Genomic DNA, 18884 nt, shown 5'->3' on the forward strand with positions numbered 1-18884 from the left:
GCAGGCAGATGAGATGGAGCTTGTCCTCAGACACCTTCACCCCCACTGACCCTGACCTGGCTAATCTGCCCAGACATGACCTTTAACCTCTGACCCCATGGAAGGGTCGAGTGGAGGAGTGAGACGTCCCACTGAGAGGGCCTCATTATGGAGGGAGAGAGGGAGGAGAGGAGAGGCCTGTCTGTCTACTGTTAGTCCTCTGCCATCTCTAAGGCCCTCTTCTTCGAATACTTAGAAGTGCAAGTCAATGTTGTAGGTAGCCGGGTTTTTATCTCCCTGTGAGATAGCTGACATCTTAGAAAAGCCTCAAGGCTTACAGAAGGAAGACGAGTCGTACTGTTGTAAGGGGTTAGTGTGTGTGCATTCGCGCAGCCGTGTGTGCTTGTGCATGTGTCTAGAGGTCAAAGGTGATTTACGTGAATAGGTCAGAGGCCTGCAATCGACCGGTTTTGTAGGCATGTCCTCGTCTGCTCTACCGTTTTATGTGTTCATGCCGTTCAGCCTGGCAGGAAGACTACGTTAACCCTAAGTGAAAGAATACAGGTCTTTGTGCAACATGTAACTTCTACCCCGTTGGCCCACCTCAGTCGCAATCGGGGGAGCGTTTTCCGTGTTGCGCGTTGACGCTGCCGCCACATGCGGGCCCCACCGACACAACAGACACACCTCGTTACCTCGACGGTGCCCCGGCTCTCACTCGGACCAGGCCTGGTGGGGAGGGAGGGAGGGAGGGAGGAAAGGAGGGGTGTATCCCTTTCGGGGGGGGGGTGTATTTGTCGCAGTTTTGGCGGAAGTTTATGTGAGCTCTGCTCTTTACGTTGTTGGGTTACGCTGTTTGGCTTTGCAGGCTAACCTAACTGTTCCGTCCCCTTACGTTTCATGGCACTTGATTTAGACGTTAGGCTTTTACAAAAAAATATTGGCTTGACGTGAATGGTGGCATTTAGCTTTTGGAGATTACACTGCCAAAGTTCAATGTTGTCAGTTTATGCATAGAATGCCGTTCACATGCAGGCACGCACACTTTTCCCCCACACACACACACACACTACCCCCCCCTCCAAACACGCACATAAAGTGACCAAGTCAGACTAGTGTCCACAGTACATTTATTTCCAGACACGCTGCTTGCCTTGCCTGTCTTGGGGATAAACAAACGATGCAGGCTGAAATGAAGTGTGTTTCCCTCTGGGTCTGGGGTGGTTGCTAGTTGGCATGAGCCTCCTGAGAAGCCGACCCTGCTGGCCGGCTCCTAATTAGCTTTTTATTGGCTTGTAATGCTTTGAAATGGAAGGAAGTGGTTTAGAAGCCAGACAGCGCTGGAGAGGTTGTTTTCTTTCTCTATACAAGTGTGTTTCTCTCTCTCCTTTGCTTTTCTCTGCACAGGGAACTTATGTAATTATCAAATGGTTTACAGAGCTGGGTAGGGTGCACCCACTGCTGATGTTACACAACTGTTCAAATAAGACAGATGTATTTAGTATGTGGCTGAAGATGTTTTACTGTACACAGATACATCAGTTGAAATACTCCTGTACAACTTCTCTCCTCCTCATCCCTCTTTCCTTCTCCCTAGGATGACGGGCCGGGAGTTCTTCACTCGTTTCCCGGCGCTCTATCCCTTCCTCCTGAGCCAGCTGGAGGAGGCTGCAGCGTCGGTGGACAGGTGAGAGTTAAGGTTCATGTCTGATTCACACTACAGAGCCATGCCGAGAGGACAAGCTGAGCTGTGCTGGCCTGGTTCCACATCCACCAGAAAGTTACTTGAATTTGATGGAAAATAAAATCCAATATACAAGCCAGCACAGTATACTGTGAGCTCCACATTATTTACCATTTATTTCTGATAAGACAGTAAATAATCTGAAACACAACCAAAACAAATCGAAAAGGCATCCAACAAATGTGTAGAGTCACAAGCTTGATGTAGTTATTGCGTGTTAGGAATATGGGACCAAATACTGAACTTTTTACTACTTTAATACACATAAATTATTGGTGTAAATTGGTGTAGTGTGCTGCAAATTCTAAGCAGTTCACCTGATATGGATGAAAATACCCTCAAATTAAAGCTGACAGCCCCCCCCCCCACCATTGGACAGCACAGCAGCCTTGTCTTCTCCTCCTCTTCTCACCCTCCTCTGGTTTCTGTGGGACCCTAAATGAAACCCTTGCTTCATTAGGCCCGTGAAGCTCGTTAAGGCTATTGGCCGGGCTGATGGACAGTTTCCTGGGAGAGATGGAGCGATTCGGAGGAGGAATGGGCAGACTCCTCCACTCTCTGGAAGATTCTTGGCCTTCTTATCTCTACCAGTTAGCTTCCCCCTAAAAGCTTTTGGACTGTGAACAGGCTCTCCAGTCAATGTTATCTTAACATGGATCAAATGAATTGGATGCTTTTTCAGACTCTCTTCCTCCCTCCCTCTATATTGTTCTCTCTTTTGTTCTATCACTCTCACCTTTCACTCCCAGTACCTCCATTGCCTCTCGTAGAAGTCATTAAGTTTCCCACGAAACTAAACCCTCGGCCCCCTCAACCTCCAAATAGAAAGACCGGGACTGTAAACTTCTCTCAGATGTGTACCGTCTGTTTAGGTCATATATTACAGTCGGTGATGGAGCAGAGCTGGGTCGTCTGCTCTGTGGAGCCCGTACAGGGCGCGGTGCAGTGCTTCACAGTAAGAGGCGTGACAAACCAGAGCTTCCCAGGCCCAACTCCATCCAGACCCATCTCTTCTGTTAACCTGCCTGCTTGTCAGTCCTACTCTGACATCAGGGTAATTTGCGAGGCTCGTGAACTCTTTTACCCCCTACCCCTACCCTTTCTCTTTCCTCTCATTTCCTGTTACCCTTTTTTTCTTTATCCCCCTTACCTTTCCATCTCCATCACTCCCCCTCTCTCTCTGGCCCTCTCAATCCCTCCATCTCTTGTAGTGTTGTCATGACACCAGAATTTTAACTTCGATGCCAGGTTTATTATCATAATACTCGATGCCACGACGATGCTGAAACGATAGAAAAAAGAGGCCACTTTAGCCAAAGTCACAGAATGGCACTTGATCCAGACAGAAACTCGGCAGCTGCTCTGTTCAATTACATTTGAATTGTCTTGTCAACATTTTTCAGACAGCTGTATATGCATTAATGAATCAATTATACATTTATACCATCAATGTGGTTTTTACCAATCTAACTACACAACAAAAATGGTAATCATGTATTGTATTGGTAAATCTCTTGATAAATTGACTTTGTTTTTGTCTGATTTTCATGAGGCTACAGATTACAAACAATGCGTTTCCCTTCCATTTGGGACTTTAAAAAAATAAATGATGTCTCGTAACAAGTAATGATGTCGGAGCGCAGTCAGTTGGCTAAGACAATTGATAATCTTTGGGAGAGACGTGAGAGAGACCGAGTAAGTGGATTAATAATGTGAATTGGCTTTATCTGTCAGCTAGCAAGGGAAGTTAGCCTGCAAAGCCTGAAGCCAGCTGTATCTTCTTGTGTTGTAAAGTTCTCTAGCCTCCATGGCCATGTATGTTTTGCGCACAGTAATTAACGGTTTCAACGTTTCCTAGCGATGTGCCGTGTCAAGTTGTTCAAGTGTGTTAACTTAGTCCGGCATGAGTAGGGAACTAACCTGATGCAGCCTAGAATCCCAGTGGAGGCTAGTAATGAGTAAGTGGAGCCGGTACGGTGCGGGCCACAGTAAGGGTGTCGGCAGCGTGGGTTGACAGGCTTGCTCTGTGAGACAAATTAGTACCGAAATGTAAAAACAATTACTAAACCACTCTTTCTCTATATTCAATTCAAATGGCATTATTGGGAAGCATTTGTTTGCATTGCCAAAGCAAGTGAAAATAGATAAACAAAAGTCAAATGAAGTGTAAACATTACACTCACAAAAGTTCCAAAGGAATAGAGTCATTTCAAATGTCATATGTCTTTCTACAGTGTTGCAACGATGTGCAAGTAGTTAAAGTACGAAAGGGAACATAAATCAACATAAAATATGGGTTGTATTTACAATGGTGTTTGTTCTTCACTGGTTGCTCTTTTCTTGTGGCAGCAGGTCTCTCTCTTTCTCTCTCCGTCTCCAGCAGAGCTTCATATGTTAACAATTCCTCTCTGGTGCTACATGACATCACTCGTGGCCGTGCCTGACTGAAATCGGATGCTAAACACATTACGCAGGGCCGTAATTAGTGGACTGTAACATTTCCTAATGCTTGGCCAGGCCTTCCCAGAGGAGCCGGTGGGGGGGAGGGGGTTGTATTGTTGAATGGAATAATGAAAAGCATAAGGCCCAGCTGGCAGAGTGGGGTGGAAGGGGTTCTGGTTTGGGACCTTCTATGGCCTTTGCTTTCTTTCATCCACTTTTCTCTCTCTCTCTAGGTGTTTCAGATTGACATTGCCAACCATGAAATAGTTACCACTGGCTCACAGGGACGGTTTTTATTCGGAGTCGAGGAGAGCGTAGGGAGATGTAGGATTAGAGTGGAAGAGATACAGGGGCTAGTAGGAGAGATGGATTGAAATGGGAAGAAACTACAATAGAGGTGTGTGTAAAGGTTGTCTGAACACAATAGCATGCTTGCACAATGAGCCCGTCACCCCAGATGGGTCATTGATAAGTAAAGCATTACAATGAAGCTCACCGACTCCCACTTTCTGCCCCCCCTTATTCTAGGGGATCCTTTCCTTGTTTTTCCTTGCTCTCTTTTTTAAATGACCCCACCCCGTCCTTTTTCTTGCATGAAGGTGAAGTCGAATGTTTAATCTCGGCAAGCCAAAACCAATCCTCGCGTCTGGATACTGGATTTGCTTCTGGGACAGGAGGATGTTACTTTGGGACTAATGCGAGTGACGACAAAAAAACGAGAACAAAAAAAAGCCCTTTCAACTGTGGGGGCACCTCTGTGACATCTCAAAACCAGTTCAAAACCAGCACACCGGAATCATCTTTGATGATCACAGCCCGATAAGACATAACATTTTTATGTTTCAGTCACGAGAGACCAAATGCTGTTAAATCCGCGTACCCCAAGTATTACAGATGGCGGATAATAACTGAAACTCTCTGTTCGTCTGTTCCAGTGACAGGGGTCAGGTGATTCTGCACCCCAGCCTGTTCCTGTTGCTGCTGGTGTTGGGGCGTCTCTTCCCCTCGCCCATGGACGGGTCTTCTTCCCCCCTGGGCCTAGCCCCCTTCATGCCTTTCATCATCAGGTAAGGACACACTCACAGCTATTGGATGTTAGAACTCACATGAGGTACTGTCTTTCACTGTCCTCCCACTGTGATTAGCTAAAGTCATACTCTTTTGGATCACACATGGGCCACTGTGTTTCGTTGATACTGTACACAATAAGGTATGTATTTGGCATATGTGAGTAGACGGTACCACACCGGAACGATGTCTTATCTACATCTAACCAACCATAGCTGTCCCCAACCCTAACGGTGCCAAGAATAGACCTAATTTCTGGTCTATAAAGTGTTTATGACGGTGTTTAGCCGGGTGTGGAGGCTGCGTGCGTGTGTGCGTGTGCCAAAGGATGCATGTGTGAGGGTACTCGTGTACTCGCCACGTCTCACGGCGTTCCCAGATTCCCACTCCCTTATCGCTGCTGCTCTGACCGCGTCGTGTGTGTGTGTGTGTGGGGGGGGGGCAGACTCATGGGAAACTGCGGATCGGCTCGCACATTCTTCTCATTTCTTGGAGCTGGAAGAAAAGGCGTAAAAATATTATTGGAACATGTTCCCCCGCAGCACCTGCAAACCGCCCAGGAGCCGGAGGCCACGCCCATCCATATCACAGTCGTATGAAGTATTTTTCCACCAATAAAGTAGTACTCAGCAAAATCTGTACTAGTATGAAAATACAAGTGCAAGTCGATGTTTTTACGTGCTGGGGGACAGATGTCTTATTTAAGATGCTCTTTTGAAGAGGTACTCCCTTAGACCAGTGTAACCCCAAAAGTACTCAACTTCTCCTTCAGCCCTGAATGAGGTATGTTTGTCCCAGGCTCCAACAGAAATGTGTGCTGTTGGGTCTACTCCAGGACTGGAGCTGGGAAACACTGCCGTAGACCATAAGTAGGCAGGGAGGACGAGGAGAGGAGGGCTGTGTGTTCGGTGCCTGGGACAGGGGGAGGACAGGGTCAGGGAGGACAGGGCCTTGAGGTTGGAATGCTCTGTGACCGGCCAGATAACGTTCAGCGGAGGAGCTGACGCACACACACACACACTCCCAAGTGCACACAGTTCCACTGTAATAACCACTGAATGAGAAAAAGCTGTCTGAAGACATAATGACACCCTCTAAGATGTTATGCAACAGGACACTGACCAAGCTGCTTTACTCTGTGAGTAGGGTCTCACTTTGTTTTCTAGTATGTTTTATGGTGTTTGTCCTGAAAGATTTAAACCCCAATTTATTTCCCCCCTCGACGTAATGTATGCTTTGTGCTCAGTCACCTCTCTGGCTCAACTCCCTATGTTGCCTGATGGATAGAGGATTGCTGGTCTGGTACAGTGGGGGTTAACCGCTCCAAGGCCAGAGTGCTGGCTGGCTGGTTCTTGTCAGTGGAAGTATGCAGTGCACATCCCCCTCAAATGAAACCCACATGTTGAGGATGTTAAATATAGCAGGGCCCTGGCTGCTCTGGTTCAGGCCTTGTCTCTCTCTCTCTCCCCCAGGCGCGTGTGGATGTGTCTGGGAGGGTGATAACGATCTGCCACCTCCTCCCCTACCTCCAGGACTTATCTCCACTCTTATCCCAGCAGTCTTAATCCACCTTTCCAATCCGATCTCCCGCCATCCGTCTCATCCCCAGCTCCCTTCCTCTGATTTGCCTCTCTCTGACCGATCTCACCATCTCTTGCGTTCCTCTATCGGCTCAGCCTTGCCCTCGTCAGTAAGGGTGATTGGGTCGCAATATTTCCCCCATCCCTCCCTACCCGTGACTCCCTCCATCTGTGGAAGATGAACAGACTGTTTTCGTTCTCTCTCTCCCTCTCTTTGTGCCCCTGGCTGACTGGCACTGCTTCTGACTAACCTGATACCGTTTATTGTTTTTCCACTATCCAGACCAAGCGTCTCTGACTCTGCATGTCCTTCCTCCCTCCCTCTGTTCCTCCCTCTCTTTCTCGCTGTGGTCTCCTCTGCCGATCTCATTTCACTGTAACAGTCAGTATCCATTCCTCCCTAACGGGCTCCATTAAGGCTCAGAGTGGAGCTAGTTTAGTGTTAACAGAGACAGTCACTAGGGAGGAAACTGGACTGCCAGGACCCAAATGAGCCCCAGATGCCCCCACGGCCCTCCCCCCCTCTTGGCTGGTGTTTAGAGCAGATCTCAGTCCTCCCGTCCCCAGTCTGTGTCCTGACCCCCTGGAGACGGCTTCGGACGGCCCTGTTTCTAAAATTACACCCCTCCAAACGGTCATTTCCTCTACAGAGTTTTAATGGGACAAATTAGCACTGATCGTTAACATATGGGGCTGGGGGGGTTGATGAGGTAGGGGGCAGGCAGAGGGGTTGTTCATTAGGCTGTGTGTGTGTGAGAGACAGTTCAGAGCAGAGGAATTATAACTGTTGTATCTGTTTGACACAGGGCCTCTTGTTTTGGTCTGCGAGTTATGACACAGCAGGTGGAGGGCCATTTGTTGACAGTGTATGTGTGTGTGATTCTAGTGTATGGGTAGATGAGGGGGAGGGACAGTTGTGGGGTTTGGAAACGTATATTCCAGGCCAAGCTAACTCTCAGAGCAGCAGAACGTCTTAATTGAGACATTTCGTTCCATAAGCCGCCGCGGTGATGGATGGACGCTCCTCTGGAGTTTCCAGAGCGGCATGGCGAAAGGCTGTTTGTTTGGCTTGAGCCGCTCGTAAAGCACTCGGCTCCTCTGCGGCCCCGTAAACACACACACACACGCAGTGTGACGCAGCAGGCCCTGGCTACAAACAGCCAACGTCGCAGTAGCTCCCAGTCACCTCACCCTTAAATTCCCTTACCCCTAACTCTCCTACCCCGTAACTCTCCTGTCTTTCCTACCCCTCACCTCTTAATCCCCCCCCATATTGGCTGGGGCACAAGATGCTGAAAAAGCCCCAGTGAGACTTGCTTCTCACCATTCAGACATTGCATGGAGGGGCCATGTCTGTCTGTTAAATGTAAGTCAATCAGTCTGTCAATCGGTCCTCAAAAGTCAACCGAAAGGCCCTCATACCCACCTCCCTCACACGTCTCACCCATGTCCCGCCCACGCCGCCTCCATGCAAGCTTTGACATTGGAGAGGGACGGGCGGACTGTCACTAGTAAACAAGGCTAATTTTAGCAGGTGTTAAGGGTGACTGAACAGGGACCACATTCCCTGACACCTCTCATGCACGGCACAGAAGAGGACCGTGTGTGTGAAAGAGGGTCGTCCTGCTTCCCTGAGAGCTAGATAACGGATGTTTATTCAGTCTCCAACATCAATCCACTCATTGGTTTGGAGTTATTCTCATACAGTATACTGTTCACCCAAACACAGGGGTGTGTGTGTGGGCAGTTAGTATGGCTTTTTATAGAATCCTCCTCCTCTAACCTGCCCTGTTTGTTCCAGGTGTGGTCGTTCTGCGGTCTACCGGACCCGTGAGATGGCCGCCCGGGCCCTGGTCCCGTTCGTCATGGTAACCCAGGTCCCCTCCACCATCCAGACTCTACTGGAGGACCTGCCTCTGGAAGCCGGGCCTAGAACCCAGCAGAACCACATCCACGGAATCCTGCTCCAGGTCTAGAACCATTTCCGCTCTCTGATACTGGCGACACACTGAAAAAAGACACCCACACTCACAGCGCTCAACACATCCTGTCAACACAGTGCACATCCCATCAGCCCCATTATCACACTGTGACAGTCCAGGGTAAATACATATTTAGTACTATCAACACATTCTGACAACACAACCAAACACTCACACAGTAATATCAACACAGACTGATGAGTCATTGGCGCTGGGCTCACTCCTAATGGGACATGGGGGGACAGTGTGGCCCAAATCAGGGGTGGTGCAGAGTCAGGGGGAGGAATGAACAGCTTTGTTTAGTATTTTCTTTCCGTGATCTGACAGTTACGATTTGATAGTGGTTTCTTGTATTCAATACTGGCTGGGTTTCATGGAGGTCTATGGGATAGAGGGAGAGGAATGGGGAGAGAGCGATGGAAACTGTTAGGGGGGGTGAGCGGGAGATAGAGGGCGCGAGGGAGCCAGAAAGAGAGCGATGGAAAGTGAGGGATGGCAGGGGAAGTGCACTCCCAGAGGCTTATGTGAGGCTTTGGAGGAGCAGGGTTTGTTTTCTTTCATGTCATGGTGGTCATATGTGGAGCTTCCACAGATCTCTCTCTCTCTCTGTGTGTCTCTCTCTCTCTGTCTCTCTCTGTGTGTCTCTCTCTGTGGAGGATGACAGGGGGAGCCCTCTCTCTGTCTCTCGCGCTCTCTCTCGCGCTCTCTCGCGCTCTCTCGCTCTCTCTCTCTCTCTCTCGCTCTCTCTCTCGCTCTCGCTCTCTCTCGCTCTCGCTCTCTCTCTCGCTCTCTCTCTCGCTCTCTCGCTCTCGCTCTCTCTCTCGCTCTCTCTCTCGCTCTCTCTCTCGCTCTCTCTCTCGCTCTCTCTCTCGCTCTCTCTCTCGCTCTCTCGCTCTCTCTCTCGCTGTCTCTCTGTCTGTCTCTGTGTGTGTCTCTCTCTCTGTGGAAGATGACAGGGGGAGCCCTCTCTCTGTGGCCAGAGAGGAGAGAGCGGCGATGGGCTACATACCCACATCTATCTGTTTGCGTGCCTGCTCTTGCCTCTTTGCAGCCAGGCACTTCACTTCAGACGATGCACCACAGATATAGACTGGGCAGGAACGCAGCGTGTCAGGTCCCGCTTCGTATATCTGAATGCGGAGGGGTGTCTTTCCCGTGATGCGCCCCAGATAAACTGGAGTGTTTGGATATGCTGGGTCGTGTTTGGCTGGGGGGGAGGGCCGTGGTTGTATGCAGGCGTAAACACTGTGGAGGAGAGAGGTAGAGATAGTCGGAGCGTACGTGTAGACCGGAGCATCACCCAGGGCCCACTAGATAGCGGAGATACTGCGGGCCTGTTTTTGCTGAAATGACGAGGACAGTGCGTTCAGCTGCAGGGTATGGCTAATGTATGTTAATGGGTTCTGGCCACTGTCAGGGAGTCAGTTGGTGTGTGTAGCAGATGTGGGAGACTCTTCTTCCCTATTGGAAAAACCTTCCTGGCTTTCATTTTTGAAGATTTAACATGTTGCTATCCAGAATGCCCCTTCTCACCTCCATCGACAGTGCACACAGCATACCTGCCGAGACCCATCGATACCCACTACTAGTACATTGACCCACTCTTGCCGGTTTTCTCTCCCACACCCCTAGCTGTGTGACCTGCAGTGTCCTCAGGAGACGGTCCCCAGAGAAACGTGCATCAGCAGGCAGGTTAGAGTTTATTGGAGAGATGGGTATTTGATTAAAGCACCACAGAACACCGTGTTCGCCAGCAGCGCTCCGGTCTACCCAGTACGTTTCTGTTGACGCAACCCGGGTTCCCCTGGACCTGCCTAGCGAGGAAACAGGCGGACCAGCACTAACAGAACACGACGTCCCTTCCTGCACGCTCCAGTGACGCCATGTAGGCCTGTCTACCCAGTACGCCTGGCGCGGTCAGTAGTGTTTTGAGGTTGTGCGGTGGGGAATTAATCCTTTTGTGTATTTTCACATCACAAATCCGGAGTTGAACTCTAGACTCTCTCATGGATTTTTATTATTATTATTTTTTTAAAGGTTTTTGTAGCCTCAGCGCTATTCTGTAGGAGACGGAAATCTGTACCCAGGCCTGTTTGTGCTGTCTTACCAAGTCCTATGGTTGACCATGGAGTTGGTTAGTTGGCAAGACGGCACAAACAGATCTGCGACCAGGCTATAGCTAGAAAGGGTCTGTAGGGAGTAGTACTAGTTCAGCACAAACAGATCTGGGACCAGGCTGTACTGTCGCTGGACAGGGTCTGTAGTGAGTCGTACATGTATGTAGGCTTGGGCGGTATACCACTTATACTGGGGTATTTGGAAATAGTCACTGGATCGTTTTTCAATACCTTTTGAAACTGTTCATACATTTGAATATTTGTAGCTACTTTTGAAGTAAATACCTGCAGTTAACTTGTGCAATGTGTTTCAGCTGTCGAAATGTTTCGTTATGAAGCTTACCGGTAGTATCCAGTCGTGGTGTTTGTTTACAAGCACACAACGACGATAGACTGGAGCCTTGTGAGTCACTCAATGTTTTGCAGCCCTCTCCAGGTGATCTAGTTAGAGTATGGAATTCACAACTAAATGTTTGCCAGCTGGATATCTTATAGCTATTCAGTTAGCTGTCTAAAATGTGCTCAATGCTCTGCAGTTGTACATTTGGTTTGCTAATTTACTACAGTGGCAAGAAAAAGTATGTGAACCCTTTGGAATGACCTGGATTTTGACATGAAGTCGCAACAATAGACAAACACGGTCTGCTTCAACTAATTACACACAAACTATACGTTTTCATGTCTTTATTGAACACAACGTGTAAACATTCACAGTGCAGGGTGGAAAAAGTATGTGAACCCTTGGATTTAACAACTGGTTGACCCTCCTTTGTCAGCAAGAACCTCAATCAAACATTTTCTGTAGTTGCGGATCAGACCTGCACAACGGTCAGGAGGTATTTTGGACCATTCCTCTTTACAAAACAGTTTCAGTTCAGCAATATTCTTGGAATGTCTGGTGTGAACCTCTCTCTTGAGATCATGCCACAGCATCTCACTCGGGTTGAGGTCAGGACTCTGACTGGGCCACTCCTGTACTCCCTGTTCACTCATGACTGCACGGCCAGGCACGACTCCAACACCATCATTAAGTTTGCCGATGACAACAATGGTAGGCCTGATCACGATAACAACGAGACATCCTATAGGGAGGAGGTCAGAGACCTGGCCGTGTGGTGCCAGGACAACAACCTCTCCCTCAACGTGATCAAGACAAAGGAGATGATTGTGGACTACAGTAGAAGGAGGACCGAGCACACCCCCATTCTCATCGAAGGAACTGTAGTGGAGCAGGTTGAGAACTGCAAGTTCCTTGGTGTCCACATACCAACAAACTAACATGGTCCAAGCACACCAAGACAGTCGTGAAGAGGGCACGTCAAAACCTATTCCCCCTCAGGAGACTGAAAAGATTTGGCATGGGTCCTCAGATCCTCAAAAGGTTCTACAGCTGCACCATCGGTTGCATCACTGCCTGGTATGGCAACTGCTCAGCCTCCGACCGCAAGGCTCTACAGAGGGTAGTGCGAATGGCCCAGTACATCACTGGGGCCAAGCTTCCTGCCATCCAGGACCTCTATACCAGGCGGTGTCAGAGGAAGGCCCTGAAAATGTGTCAAACTCCAGCCACCCATGTCATACACTGTTCTCTCTGCTACCACACGGCAAGCCGTACCGGCACGCCAAATCTAGGTCCAAGAGTCTTCTAAACAGCTTCTACCCCCAAGCCATAAGACTCCTGAACATCTAATCAAATGGCTACCCAGACTATTCACATTGCCCCCCCCCCTCCACACCACTGCCACTCTCTGTTGTCATCTATGCATTGTCACTTTAACTCTACCTACATGTATATACTCCCTCAACTAACCTGTGCCCCCGCACATTGACTCTGTACCTGCACACATTTGATAGCCTTCCATTCTTCTGATGAACTTGGGAATACATTCTCCTGTCCAGGCCCTTGAGGCAGCCCCAAATCATGATGCACCAACGTACTTAACAGTTGAGTTGAGGTTTTGATGTTGCTCTGCCTTTTTTTTCTTCTCCACAACATTTTATGTTTCTTTCAAACAACTCAACTGTAGTTTCATCTGTCCACAGAATATTTATCCACTTGTGGAACATCCAGGTGCTTTTTTTGAACTTCAGACGTGCAGCAATTTTTTATTTTTTTTTGGACAGCAGTGGCTTCTTCCATGGTGTCCTCCCTCGAACACCATTCTTTAGTGTTTTATGTATCGTGGACTCGTCAACGGAGATGCTAGCATGTTCAAGAGATTTCTTTAAGTCTTTAGATGACACTATAGGATTCTTCTTAATCTCATTGAGCATTCTGCGCTGTGCTCTTTTTATATTTAAAAAACAATTTCATCTTTTTAATTTGGCAAGTCAGTTAAGAACAAATTCTTATTTACAATGACGGCCTAGGAGCAGTGTGTTAACTGCCTTGTTCAGGGGCAGAACGACAGCTTTTTTACCTTGTCAGCTCGGGGATTCGATCTTTCGTTACTGGCCCAGCGCTGTAACCACTAGGCTACCTGCCACCACTAAGCTACCTGCCACCACTAGGCTACCTGCCGCCCCTTGCAGTCATCTCTGCAGGATGGCCACTCCTAGAGGGAGTAGCAACAGTGCTGAACTTTATTCATTTATAGACACTTTGTCTTACTGTTGACTGATGAACATCAAGGCTTTTAGAGATACTTTTGTAACCCTTTCCAGCTTTATGCAAGTCAACAATTCTTAATCTTAGGTCTTCTGAGATCTCTTTTGTTTGAGGCGTAGTTCACATCAGCCAATGCTTCTTTTGAATTGCAAACTCATATTTGTGAGTTTTTTTATAGGGCAGTGCAGCCCTAACCAACATCTCCAATCTCATCTCATTGATTGGACTCCAGGTTAGCTGACTCCTGACTCCAATTAGCTTTTGGAGAAGTCATTAGCCTATGGGTTCACATACTTTTTCCAACCTACACTGTGAAGGTTTGAATTATGTACTCAATATAGACAAGAAAAATACAATAATTTGTGTGTTATTAGGTTAATTAAGCACTGTGTCTATTGTTGTGACTTAGATGATCAGATCAAATTTTATGACCAATTTATGCATAAATCAGGTAATTCCAAAGGGTTCACATATGTTTACATATACTTATTAACGTTACTAATCTTGATATTACAAAGATTCAGTGGGGTTTGAAAATAGCCCTTGTGTTCAGTGCCGGTATTACCGAATGTCCCGGTATTGTGTAATGTACGCTATATATACAGAAGTATGTGGACACCCCTTCAAATTAGTTGGTTCGGCTATTTCAGCCACACTCGTTGACAGGTGTATAAAATTGAACGCTAAGCCATTCAATCTCCATAGACAAACATTGGCAGTAGAATGTCCTTACTGAAGCACACAGTGACTTTCAATGTGGCAACTTCATAGAATGCCACCTTTTTTAACAAGTCAGTTTGTCAAATGTCTGACCTGCTAGAACTGTCCCGGTCAACTGTAAGTGGTGTTATGGTGAAGTGGAAATGTCTAGGAGCAACAACGGCTCAGCCACGAAGTGGTAGGCCACACAAGCTCTCAAAACAGGACCGCTGAAGTGTGTAGCGCGTAGAAATAGTCTGTCCTCACTACAGAGTTCCAACACTCACTATCAAGTTCCAAACCTGCTTCTGGAAGCAACGTCTGCACAAGAACTGTTTGTTGGGAAATGAGTTTGGGTTTCCATGGCCGAGCAGCCACACACAAGCTTAAGATCACAATGCCAAGCATTGGCTGGAGTGGTGTAAAGCTTGCTGCAGTTGGACTCTGGAGCAGTGGAAACAATGAATCACGCTTCACCATCTGGCAGTCCGACGGACGATTCTGGGTTTGGCGAATGCCAGGAGAATGCTTCCTGTCCCAATGCATAGTGCCAAGTATAAAGTTTGGTGGAGGAATAGTAGTCTGGGGCATTTTTTCATGGTTTGGGCTTGGCCCCTTATTTCCAGTGAAGTGAAATCTTAACTCTACAGCATACAATGACATTCTAGATGGTTCTGTGCTTCCAACGTTGTGGCAACAGTTTAGGGAAGGCCCTTTCCTGTTTCAGCATGACAATGCCCCCCCCATGCACAAAGCGAGGTCCATACAGAAATGGTTTAGTTGAGATCGGTGTGGAAGAACTTGCCTGGCCTGCACAGAACCCTGACCTCAACCCCATCGAGGACCTTTTGGGATGAATTGGAATGCTGACTGCGAGCCAGGCCTAATCACCCAACATCAGTGCCTGACCTCGTTAATGCTCTTGTGGCTGCTGCGAGGACTTGATTCCATTCAATGTTCCAACATCTAGTGGAAAGCCTTTCCAGAAGAGCGGAGGCTGTTCTAGCAGCAAAGGGGGACCAACTCCATATTAATGCCCATGATTTTTGGAATGAGATGTTTGACGAGCAGGTGTCCACATACTTTCGGTCGTGTGGAGTAGGTATAAAGGTATGACAATCTAGATACCGCCCAAGCCTACTTACGTGACTGATGAACGAGAACACAGGTCACCACTCCATGCTCTCTCTGGCTCAATGTTCTAATACAACGACCCCAGCTGCTCAGGTCTGCTCGGACCCTTCAAACACACACACACTGCTCATGTCTCTCCACCGTCTGCACAAATGGAAATAAACAACACGTCCACGGGGTGCAGTTGATGATTGATGATGGGCTTGTTTGTCTGGGCTTGCTTGTTTGTCTCAGAACGTTTGTGTATATATATGTGTGTGCGTGTGTGTGTGTGTGTGTGTGTGTCGGTGGTGCCATGTTTATCATTGGTTTTGAGTTTTGTTTGTGTGTCGTTTGGATGCTTGTGTGTAAATGTGACAAAATTAATAGAGGGTATGCTTTTTTTTGTAAGCATCTTATTCAGTAAGTTTTTGTGTGTGGTTTGTGTTTTCTGGTGGGTCCTTGCATAAGGCTGTACTTTTGTGTGTGTGTGTCTAGCCGTGCCCTGTGGTCAGGCCCTGGTTGTGGATGTGGGAGGGACTGCAGCCTGATAACAGGCTCTGAAGAGTCCTCCTACACCACCACTATTTTTACCGGGCTAAAAGTGACACACTCACCCAACACACACACTCAACACTGACTGTAAAACGCCTCACAAAAAAACAAACCTTACAAAGAGTTTGATTTTGTTTTGTATTCATCTCAAACGTTGCCAAACCATTCCCATAAAGTTTCCCCAAAGAGGTGGTGTCCCTCATCAAAACGACAGGTCAAACGATAGGTCCACCTCCACCACGGTTCCATCTCCAGGCAGGGACACAACAGTGACCTCTCACCCCCATCTCCCTTCTCCTTCCTGGGCTAAAACATCGGACCATGACCCCTCTGCTTTATGGATCTCATCTGACTGGGGCTTCTTTATTTTAGCTCCGTCTCATCCCATCTCCCTTCTCGTCCCGCCTCTGGTTTTTGCTCAGTCTCATGCTTTTTGTAGGACGGTTTGGGTTCTATAAATATTCCTGTTTCCTCGGATCGAGTCCGGATTAATCCGGCTGAGACTCCCACTAGGGACTTCCCAGTTCAGAGTTTGGAGGGGGCAGGGAACGACGGCGACAGGGAGAATAGAGGGGTGTGGTGGGGGCTGTTTGTGAAGGCCAGTGGGCGTTGGCTGGGAGCCAGGTCTGGTGCTACGTGGTCTGCCTGGTTTTCCCCTGTTGCCTTCCCTGCATGGTGTAATGAATGGCTTCCTCCACTGTGGCTGTGGCCCAGCTAAAGAGTATACTTACTAGGGCCCAGAATACACAGAGTACACAGAGGACCGAGGATGCCGAGTACACAGGCCCTGCGTCAGAATACATCCTATACAGACTACACATCATCCGACCTAGCCTCAGAATATCGGTCTCTCCATTGTAGCATCGGCAATATATCAACTAGGGTTTGCAAGAGTCGGAAACTTTCCAGGAAATTTCCAGAATTTTTCTGGAAATTTTCAATGGGAAGTTAAGCCCGGGAATTTTGCTTAAATTCATTTTTAAAAAGTTAGCTTATGACCGTGAACCTTTTTTGTGTGATACACATGGCAATTCTACGTCTTGTGGCATATTTTGGTTAAACTATCCCCAATTCAATGGAATTGCAACCCTCTGCATGCACAGTGCATTCTACTCTTCCATCACATGTACAGCTGATTCTCAAGATCTTGCACACTAATGAGATGCTATTGAGCCCACACTATTACACTGTCTGAGCCAAGGACGACATGCTTTCTGGTAAGTTTTGAGTACAATACTGGGTGGGGCGAATATATATTTTATATGACATTATTTTTTTGTTAACTAGTAAATAGTAGCCTACAGCAAAGTGTGTTTAAATCATTTCTAACTTGTTAACAATTTCTGCTAGTTAGTTTTTGCTACCATGTTGGTTTTAGCTTGCTTGAGCCTGATAACCGAGGAGTGTTAATTCACCTGTTTCCAAACATGTTTCATTTTAAAACATCAATCTTACAAATTAGTTGTTTAAACTGCTTAACTATTTATCTGTACATGGAATTGTATTTGTGTTGTTTTTTTTACTCATTTTTTTTCCTAATCTTTACAGAAAAATGCCATGGGCACTATCTGATGCGTGGAGACATTTCACTGCAGCTAATGTAGAAGGAAAAGCTGTGTACATTTGCAAATACTGTGCCAAATCATATGTGAAGAATGCAACAAAGATGCAGAATCATCTGACCAAGTGCATAAAGTTCCCTCAGCGCTCACAACAATCAACCTCTGACAAAAGTCCCTCTACTTCTATTCAAGGTGAAAATGATGAATCCGACACCTTATCGATAGCAACAGCTCATGGTCCTCCTGGAATCAGAAGTTTTTTGACTCAATGGAGGAATGTAGTCAGAAATCCTGATGAATGTCTTGCTCGAGCTGTGTATGCAACTCTTTCACCTCTGATGCTCACAGGCAATGTGTATTGGAAGTGATTTCTGAAAGTTCTTCGCCCAGCATACACGCCTCCAACCATACATGCTTTATCTACTCATTTGCTGGTTGCAGTTCAACAGAGTTCAAGTGAAGGTCAAGCAAATTATAGAGAAAGCAGACTGTATTGCAAACATCTCTGATGGGTGGTCGAATGTTTTTGGGCAAGGAATAATTAACTACATCTCCACCTCTCAACCAGTATTCTACAAGAGCACAGACACAAGGGACAACAGACACACCGGTCTCTACATTGCAGATGAGCTGAAGACACTAGTGACAGACAATGCTGCAAACATGAAGGCTGCTTGGTCTAAAGTCCTACCATCACATTACACCCATTGGCTGTGCTGCTCATGCATTGAATCTGCTCCTCAAGGACATCATGGCACTGAAAACAATGGATACACTCTACAAGAGAGCCAAGGAAATGGTTAGGTATGTGAGTCATCAAGTTATAGCAGCAAAGTGAGAAGAAGCTGCCCAGTAACACTCGTTGGGGTGGTGTTGTCATCATGATTGATAGTCTCCTGGAGGGGAAGGAGTCTCTCCAAGAAATGGCCATATCACAGTCTGCCGATATGGACAAGATGGCGCTGACAGAGATGGTCGCCTCGCTTTAGGTTATTTTTTTATGTATTTTATTTATTATTTCTTACATTGTTAGCCCAGGAATTCTCAAGTCTTATTCCATACAGCCGGGAAGAACTTGGATATAAAAGAAATGACATCTTACCAACATTATGACCAGGAATACGTCTTTCCCAAAGCGGATCCTTTGTTCCGACCTCCACCCTGGACATGGGATCTTGTCCCATAGGCCGACCCAAAACAACGCGGTCGCCGCAGGAGAGGCAAATGGAGCGGCCTACTCGTCAGACTCAGAAGGCGAGCACACCGCTTGTCCACCGCTTCCGAGCATATTACTCGCCAATGTCCAATCTCTAGATAACAAGGTGGACAAAATTAGGGCACAAGTTGCCTTCCAGAGAGACATCAGAGATTGTAACAATGGGATATGTTGTCAGAGTCCCTCATTAAAATACAAATCAATTTATAACATTTTTGA

The 18884-nt window shown here is 47.3% G+C and overlaps 1 protein-coding gene across 2 annotated transcripts in view; it reads left to right on the forward strand.

The window, feature by feature from the left end:
- The window catches only part of thada (THADA armadillo repeat containing), a 109376-nt gene that overhangs the window by 27207 nt on the left and 63285 nt on the right, over nt 1–18884 (forward strand). For both annotated transcript variants that reach the window (XM_024424541.2, XM_042323498.1), the window contains exons 27-29: nt 1577–1666; nt 5101–5232; nt 8615–8783. In XM_024424541.2, the coding sequence (XP_024280309.1) occupies nt 1577–1666; nt 5101–5232; nt 8615–8783 (391 nt within the window). The remainder of the gene's footprint in view (nt 1–1576; nt 1667–5100; nt 5233–8614; nt 8784–18884) is intronic.

Source organism: Oncorhynchus tshawytscha, linkage group LG06 (assembly GCF_018296145.1).
Source record: "Oncorhynchus tshawytscha isolate Ot180627B linkage group LG06, Otsh_v2.0, whole genome shotgun sequence".
Taxonomy (NCBI): Eukaryota; Metazoa; Chordata; class Actinopteri; order Salmoniformes; family Salmonidae; genus Oncorhynchus; species Oncorhynchus tshawytscha.